Here is a 9287-nt window from a genome sequence, read left to right as displayed (position 1 = left end):
CACACAAAAATGCCCAGCAAATTGTAAACAGTGACGAAAAGTGCTCGTTCTGCTGGAAATAAGGACAGACGTGAGTTCGTCAGTATGAAAGTGACTCTTCGGACACTGATACATATTTGACATCTGTTGTGCTTACTGTCCACCCACTAAACTGTTGAGGAGAGGTTGAAGGATTTTTTCCCATTTGTTTTTCAAGGTGGTTTTGAGTTTTTGTATGGTTCGAGGAAGAAAATTGAAGTTGGAATTGCTATGCGAAAGCATGCCAGAGTCCTGGGAGGATCATCACACCTCAAGAGGATAAATATGTCACTCTAGGGACGAAAAGAAACAGAAATGCCATTCCTAGCCAGAAAGTCGCAGATTTTATTAACGTTACTGGCACTCGCGTACTTGCGAGAACCGTTTCCCAGCGATTTAATAATGTTGACTGAAGCCCCGTTTACATGTGCAATAAAATATCCCGGGAAGTTACCCGTAACAGGGATTTTCACTACAACTCGTTTACATGGCGTTTAGTTTATGCCGGTATTCCCCCTCTTCTTTCCGGAAATCGTCACTGGTTACGTGGTTTGAAAGGAAGTGGTTGGTTCAAGATGGCTTACGAAAGAGCTTACACTGGTTTTCGCGGCACAAAGAATTATGGGAGAGGAGGTCGGAGTCACCCACCATTATTTCGCAACAAAGATGGGACTCTTTTGAGACGGATCTTCGTCCCTTCTTTTCTTTTTTTCTCCCATGAGGAAAAAAAGTTGCCATGCAGGTAATAATCACCAAAGCCACCCCCAATCTTGCACATGTAAACGGGGCTTAAATGTTCTCCGTCCATTGAGACACATGAAGAGGTACGGCCTGGGATGGAAAGTTGAACCTGCTCTAGCATGGAAGGTGTCACTCTTTCACTGCCATATGCAAGCGGTCACAAAGTCTCGTTGCGAGTCAAGTGCATATGCCTATAGATATGCGCTTTAAGATAGAACCATAAAAAATCTATAGGATTTAGATCAGGGGATCTAACAGGCCACTGTATTGAACCACTGCGGCCAATCTAACTATTTGTGTATTCTTGAATCACTGGCGGACATTCGAGCGTAATGGGCTGCTGTGCCATCGTGCTGCAGCTAAAGATTTTGCCTGATAAGCCATGGGGCCCATCATCAAAGAATACTGGAAGGCAATCTCTCAAGAAAACGAGGTAGTTTTCAGCAGTCAGATCGGGGTTCGGTCGATTGCGCCGAAAATGGGAGTGTTTGTATTCCCCTAGCAGGTCTGCGCCGAGTCTGGAAATCGGGTTGTTTGGAAATCGGGGTGAGCGCAATCGACCTATTTCTTATCATAAACGGTTTATCTTGGGCACAATCGACCTACACCCGTCAGATTCTGTGGAAGCGTATGAAGTCTAGAAGATTTTTATTTACAATTCCCACCAAATTTCCCCAACGAACCTGATAGACATGGGGACGTGTTGCATAAGGATTGGAAGAGTCCCAGAAATGGCTGTTGGAGACAACTTCATGAGTCAAGTCCATAGAATCCTATTAATGAAAGTGCTGTCGTTGGAGCAGCCATTCGCAGGATTGTTTTCTTTGCGGATAATCTTCTGATATAAGTGCTTGCACCCGTGTGTAATGATGTAATGATACGGATGCAAGAATCATCGCGCAAAATGTTTAGCACAGCTCTGCTACTTGCATTCAACTGTCGTGCGATTGCTCGACTACTGTTCGTTGAATCTGATTCAATCAACGACAATATGTTATGCGAAATAAAAAACAGCAGTACAAGAAAGAAATCTGCATCTTTGCTTGATGCAACTTACTGGGACACTGACTCGACCGCCAGCTCGAATTCTACCTACGAGATGTTCGAATTCACCAAAGCATGCCTTGAAGACGTGATGAAGCTCAACTCTAAAAAAAGGGGAAAAAACAGTTCTCGATAAGTTTCTACTATAATAGAAGCTGGCAATATTCTGGTCAAGTAGACGTCTATATTACGACCACTGCTTTCGAAAGAAAGGCATGTTAATCGGGAAATCCATGATTCATGTGGAAATATCTCCCTTTTCCTTCTTTCCGCTAAACATCTTTTTCTATCATAATTCTTGAAAAAAAAATAGAATACGGACACTTCCAATTCTACATATATTGTAATGCGACTCTCTCTCTCTTTGAGGAACATTTGTCCCTAAGAATACGACGCCAAAATATTTTGTCGAAATGCGTCTTTAAAAAAAAAAGTCAAGACGAGACGCGACACAAATACCAGGCGACGCAAGTCGGACTATTAAGCCCGTTTGCAAGTGCAATATTGCGGTAGCATTGGGAGTTCCATGTTAAAATTTTTATGTATAGGATGACAAAACCGGGCGAGTGCGCTTGCCAATAAACCAGAAACACCTTATACCTTCACTCCTTATATCGCGATGGGAGGAGGGGATTGCTCCAGACTAACTAAAATAGCATTGCCGCATAGGCAAATCAATTGAGCATGACTTATAGCGTTGTTAAGTGCATGATCACTCATTTTGGTTTAATTTACCCAACTTACGAGTTGAATAGTGTTATTATTCCGGGTGCAACTAGGGTCACCAATTTTGGAATTCTCATTGACGAACGGCTTAGATTTTCTGAACATTGTTCAGCAGTGGTTAAAAAAAGCGTACAGAATGCCTGGTTTCAATCTCAAAAAGGTCTCTTCGCGTTCTCCTAAAGTGATCCTTCCGTGACTTAGTTCCCCTTGGATTTGAGTACGCCGTTAAGTTTTGGAGACCACACTTACAGAAGGACATAGACTTGGCTGAGGAGGTACAGAGAAGAGCCATGCACGCTCTTGTTAGTACGTGGGGCTTGAGCAATGAAGGGAGACTTGATTTTCTGAGTGTGTTTACATTGGAAGAGTTCAGATGCCCGGGAAGATGACTGAAGTGTTTAAATTTTTCAACGGGATGAATAGGAGATGGAGCAGTAGTTATTTATACACAGTCAATCAAATGCTTCGACAAGGGGGAACACCAGTACCGATTGGGAAGAGACAATGCCCGGTTGTAGTATGTGCCGCAGGGAATTTTTTTCTAATAGGGTTGTAAATGTTAGGCCGATACATCAAATTATGTGAGTTGGCGGCTATTTTGTACGCCAATTGTAGCGAGCGTTTTTCTGTGATTGTATTACGAAATAAGTCGTTAACCAGGAAAGGAGTTAACCAGGAGCAGTAGGCTCTCCCTTTAAAAATAAAGTTAGTACTATAGGAGTACGTGTTTAAGTTCAATTGTGTGATTGAATCTCATTAAATGCACAGTAGTAGCATTTTTAGGTTACATTTTTAACTGAGCTATTGAACAGTTGGTCCGTCGAGAGCGATAGGGTAATTGAAAATGAATGCTAAATATAATCGTCAAAAGGGAACTGTAAAATCTAAAGTTACTCAACTAGAAAATTTTGCTAAGGACTTTGAGCCATCAGTGGATTCAAAACAATTACTTGATGTGAAATTGAACAATGTCGCCGACATCAAAAAAAATATTGAAGCATTGAGGAAAATATTATACGCTCAACCAGAGACTATAGACATTAGCGTGTTCGACGAAGAGCTGCTGCACATAGATGAGCGACTAGAAACTCTGGAGGTAAGATTTCTTTTCTACCAAGAGTCGATGAAAAGTTATCAAAAAGTTAATGTTGATGAGCGTAAAGATATCTCTCGTATAAAATTGCCAGACATTGCTCTACCAGAATTTTCTGGCAAGTATGAGGAATTTAGTCAGTTCAAAAATCAATTTAAGTGTTTAATTGAAGGCAACGAACAATTAACCAACGTACAAAAGCTGTATTATTTGCGAGCATCATTAAAAGGGGATGCAAAAAAGCTTGAAACAGCTGACGAAAGCTATGTTTCTTTGTTTGAGGCGTTAACAACTCGTTATGAAAACAAAAGAATAGTTGTTGACACTCATATCCAAGCTTTAATAAATTGCGCAAAAGTTCAACACGAGTCAGCTAAGGAATTGCGCAATCTAATTGACAATGTAAATAGAAATTTAAGAGAGTTGAAATCATTAAAATTTGAAAGAAATGATTCATCAGACACCATGTTACTGAATGTATTACTTCAGAAAATAGATAAAGAATCCAGAAAGGAATATGAGTTAACATTAACAACTACCGAGGTTCCTAAACTAGACAATTTTCTGGAATTCATTGAAAAAAGAAGTATAATGCTTGAAAGTGTCGGCAAAATAAATAGTCGTCAGCAGCAGCCTGACAGCAGAATACAACCGAAAGCAAAAGCTTTCATGGTATATGATAGGGATAATATCAAAGAATATACAAGATCTTGTGTCTTTTGCAAAGGCTTTCATGCATTATTTAAATGTGCAAAATTTCAAAGAATGAGTGTTTCGCAAAGATATGAATTTGTGCGAAAGCATAATTTATGCTATTGTTGCTTAAAAATTGGCCATATTACGTCTCAGTGCTTATCAAAGGTCATTTGCTCTATTTGCAATTTGAGACACAACACTCTCTTACATCGGGGAGAAACGGCGTCTCCAAAAAGCAATAAAGATGTCATCCAACGAAAAAGCGAAAGCGCTTCCCCCATACCCTCAGAGGGAGGAGCAGTAGGGGGCCAACAACCAGATGTTCTTCATAGTCTGAGCAATGTGATAAACACAAATTCATCAGCACTTCTCAGTACTGTGAATGTTTACGTCTGCGATTCCCAAGGAAAAGAGACTCGAGTTAGGGCCATACTCGATAATGGTAGTCAAGTGAACATGATGACAACAAGCTGCGCCGAAGCCCTCGGGTTGAAGAAAGAAAAAGTTTATGCCCCCGTTTGTGGCATTAATGGCTTGTCACATACCGTGAAAAACAAAACTGCCGGGGTAGTCGCAAACAAAAGCGGCGAGTTCAAGAAAGAATTGGATTTTTTGATTGTATCCAAAATAACAGATTTCACCCCATCGTCTCCTCTCGATTTATCTGGCTTGAAGTTTCCCGAAGGAGTTGAACTTGCTGACCCACATTTTTCCAAGCCAGGGAAAATACAACTTTTGATCGGAGCAAAAATATTTTTTGAGGCATTGAAGAGCGGACAGCTGTATCTCAGCAACGAAGTGTTGCTTCAGAATTCTGTATTTGGGTACATAGTCTCCGGGACAATTTCTCACTCGTCATCTCAGCAATGCTGTTTTCTCTCGAGAGAAGTTGATGTGTTAGATCAATCCATTAGAAAGTTTTGGGAAATTGAATCTGTTGAGGAGAAGCTACCCCTGAAAAGCAAAGAAGAACTTTTTTGCGAGGATCATTTTGTAAAAACCCATCGTAGAAATGAAAGAGGGGAATATATAGTTGATCTTCCGATCAAGGAAAATGGTGAACCTGGGGAATCCATGCAATTAGCTGAGCAAAGGCTGAATTGCTGTGGAAAAAATTGGATAAAAATCCCCAAATGTCTGTTCTTTACAAAAATTTTATGGCCGAGTATGAGGACTTGGGTCACATGCAGGAGATGATGGAGGGACATGAGGATATAAAATATGTTATGCCTCACCATGGAGTCTACAAACCTGATAGCAGTACCACTAAATTAAGAGTAGTTTTCGACGCATCAGCCCCTTCTACCAATGGATTATCACTTAACAACTGCTTGTTAAATGGGGGTGTGGTCCAAGAAGACATCTTTTCGATACTGCTAAGATTTAGAAGACATAAAATCGCTTTCACTGCCGATGTGAAAAAGATGTACAGGCAGATCTGGGTCAATCCTGATCATTGCAACTTACAATGCATCTTATGGAAAGAAAGTCCGTTACATGAACCCAAACTGTACAAGTTACTTACAGTAACATATGGAACAAAATGTGCACCATATTTAGCCACTAGGGTGTTAAGGCAGTTAGCTTATGACGAACAGAAGAAATATCCTCTTACTGCTGCCGCAACTCATACTGATTTTTATGTTGATGATATTCTAACTGGTTCTAACGAAATAACAAGTGCCATTGAATTGCAGCAACAGCTGATTTCTATGTTAAAATGTGGAGGCATGGATTTACACAAGTGGTGCTCTAACGAAAATGCATTGTTGAACAATGTTCCTGTTCATGATCGAGAATATTGCTTTCAGGATCCTGAAAATGACACGGTGAAAACTTTGGGTTTAAGATGGAACCCTAAAGAAGATTGTTTTGGTTTCACTGTTGCTCCTGGTAACAACATACCTACCAAGCGTGCTGTGTTGACAGATATCGCAAAATTATTTGATCCGTTAGGCTTGCTTGGTCCTGTTCTAGTACAAGCAAAGATTTACTTGCAGAAGCTCTGGCTGTTGAAAATCGACTGGGACGATGAACTGCCGTCTCAACAATCGAAAAACTGGAGAAAATTCCGAGAAGGACTTACAAAGTTGACAAATCTCCAGATTGATCGTTTCGTCTTATCAGACTTTGCTGAAAAATTAGAAATTCATGCATTTTCAGACGCGTCAAAGGATGCATACGGGGCTGTTGTATATGTGCGTTCGATTGCTGCTGTGGGTGACGTGAAGGTGGTGCTTCTTTGTAGCAAATCCAGAGTTGCACCTCTCAAAGTAGTAACCATACCAGGTCTTGAACTTTGTGCTGCAGAACTGCTCTCAAATCTTGTTGAGAAGGTGCTATCTTTTCTGCGTGTAGAAGTGTGTCTGTATACTGACTCAACAACAGCGTTGGGTTGGATCATCCCGGAGTTCAAGAAATATGCTGATGTGACTTTGACTCTAAATCTGAACGAAGTTTTCATGGATTCTTTATTTTGCATTACAAATGATTATGCTAAATTAATTCGCATTCTTAGTTTTGTTTTCAGGTTCATCCATAATTCGAGAAATCCACTTAATAAGCGAAAGGGTCCTTTGTCACATCAGGAACTTCAAGGTAGTATGCAATATCTAGTTCGTTGCGCACAAGAAATAGAGTTTATAAGTGACATATCCAATCTTAGAAAAGGGAAATTGGCAACAGACAAGATAAAAAACTTACTTCCATACTTAGACGAAAAGGATATTTTACGAGTAGGTGGTCGTTTACGGCACAGTCAAGTAAGTGATAGCCAAAAACATCCGATCATATTACCATCAAAACATAAGCTCACTAGAATGATCATTGAGCATCATCATAAAAAATATTTACACATTGGTCCGCAAAATTTATTGTATTCTTTGAGGAGAGAATTTTGGCCATTACGTGGCAGAGATATGTGTCGTAAGGTTGTACATGACTGTATCACTTGTTTCAAGATAAAACCTGTAACAGTAGAACAACTCATGGGGGATTTACCTAAAGAAAGAGTCACTGTGAACTACCCCTTTAACTGCTCTGGTGTCGACTTTTGTGGACCGTTTCTGATAAAATATAAGGGCCAGAGAAAGGGGATCTACCACAAGGTGTATATTTGCATTTTTGTATGCATGGTCACGAAGGCCGCTCATTTGGAAATAGTGTCTGATTTGACATCCGAAGCATTTATAGCTTGCTTGAAAAGATTTGTTGCCAGGAGAGGCAAACCTAAAAAAATGTTCAGCGATAATGCAAAAAACTTCGTAAGTGCTAATAAAACTCTGAAAAATTGGTATGCCGATATTGTGCAGAGTAATAACAATCTCGTCAACTACTTATCAGCAGAGGGTATTCAGTGGCAGTTTATACCTCCCAGAGCACCCAACTTTGGTGGTTTGTGGGAGGCCGGGGTAAAATCTTTTAAGCACCATTTGAAACGTGTAGTTGGGAATTCGAAACTAACATACGAAGAACTGTTAACTATTGTCAATCAAGTAGAGGGAATTTTAAATTCACGTCCGTTAACACCACTATCTAGTGATATAGATGATTTAGATATTCTTACGCCTGGTCATTTCCTGATTGGTCGCCCAGTCACTGCCATTGTAGAGCCATCACTGACTGATGTTAAGGAAAACAGATTGAATTTATGGCAACGTACATCTAAGTTGGTGCAAACAATCTGGAAGCATTGGCAAAACAATTATTTGAGCACTTTGCAACAACGAAATAAATGGAAAGGTTCCAACCCCAACATCAATGTTGGAGATATGGTTGTCATGAAAGAAGAAAACCTCCCAAGTTGTAAATGGATTTTGGGAAGAGTCGTGGAGGTTTTCCAGGGTAGGGATAATAAAGTGAGAATTGCAAATGTAAAAACAATGAATGGGATCTTCAAAAGATCAATATGTAAAATCGCGTTGTTGCCATTAGAAGGGTCTCGATAGAAAAAAAAAAAAATCATTAGGTTTCCGCCTTGAAATTATAATTGTATAATATAGTGCATTTGTGTATGTATATAGTGCATTTGTATTTTATATAATTAATTTTGTTTCGCAAATATGAGATCTGTACTGCATCGAATTTTTGTTATATGTGAATTTTGTTTATGTATTCAAGTTTTTATATTGTCGTATTTATTGAAATTAATATTTCAATGCCGGGCGGCATGTTAGGCCGATACATCAAATTATGTGAGTTGGCGGCTATTTTGTACGCCAATTGTAGCGAGCGTTTTTCTGTGATTGTATTACGAAATAAGTCGTTAACCAGGAAAGGAGACGAGCAGTAGGCTCTCCCTTTAAAAATAAAGTTAGTACTATAGGAGTACGTGTTTAAGTTCAATTGTGTGATTGAATCTCATTAAATGCACAGTAGTAGCATTTTTAGGTTACATTTTTAAGTGAGCTATTGAACAGTAAATAAATGGAATAGCTTTCCATTGGGGAAGGGTGTCGTAAATTCTAGCACAACTGACACGTTAAAAAAGAAATATGATAAACATGTTGTGGGGTAAATCGAGAAGCTATCCATAATTAGAATAAGACAACCATAAATATTTTTTATCCATAGTGTTTATCATAAATATTGTTTTTTCTAGTTAAATGTTCTTTTATTGAGTTGCCGTTTAGATATATTAGACATCCATTCAGCCATCTCTTGGGCATTTCACCTGTTGCGGCCATTGAATTTATACACTCATTACCATAAAAATTTGCGCACCAAGAAATAATTGTGGGATCGAAACGAAAGTTGGCCTGAAGGTACATGTCGGGCAGATATGCAAATGATTAGAAATGCAGCGTGATTGCGCATCGCGTAATGCCACTAGAGGGCGTTGAACTTCGTTCTCCTTGGAGTATAAAACAGGTAAGCAGAGCTTGCTGGAGTGTATTTAATCATTTGCAAAGGAAATGCTGAGGTAGACATGCCGTTACGCCGCCGTCGAAGATCATATGAACAGTTGTCA

General features: G+C 39.5%; 2 protein-coding genes across 2 annotated transcripts; both read left to right on the top strand.

Annotated features, from left to right (window-relative positions):
* Nucleotides 1–3373: 3373 nt before the first annotated feature.
* LOC149074155 (uncharacterized) lies at nucleotides 3374–5515 on the top strand. Its single transcript, XM_089247342.1, has one exon. It carries the CDS (start codon nucleotides 3374–3376, stop codon nucleotides 5513–5515), a length of 2142 nt encoding a protein of 713 aa, XP_089103468.1.
* LOC149074154 (uncharacterized) lies at nucleotides 5515–6860 on the top strand. Its single transcript, XM_089247341.1, has 2 exons — nucleotides 5515–6654; nucleotides 6849–6860. Exons 1-2 carry the CDS (start codon nucleotides 5515–5517, stop codon nucleotides 6858–6860), a joined length of 1152 nt encoding a protein of 383 aa, XP_089103467.1.
* The last annotated feature ends 2427 nt before the right edge of the window (nucleotides 6861–9287 follow it).

Source organism: Pholcus phalangioides, unplaced genomic scaffold, assembly GCF_987345545.1.
Source record: "Pholcus phalangioides strain wild (caught in Gottingen) unplaced genomic scaffold, Ppha-v1.0 ptg000017l_1, whole genome shotgun sequence".
Taxonomy (NCBI): domain Eukaryota; kingdom Metazoa; phylum Arthropoda; class Arachnida; order Araneae; family Pholcidae; genus Pholcus; species Pholcus phalangioides.
The sequence above is the reverse complement of the archived record's forward strand: the minus strand, read 5'-3'. Positions and strand labels throughout refer to the sequence as shown.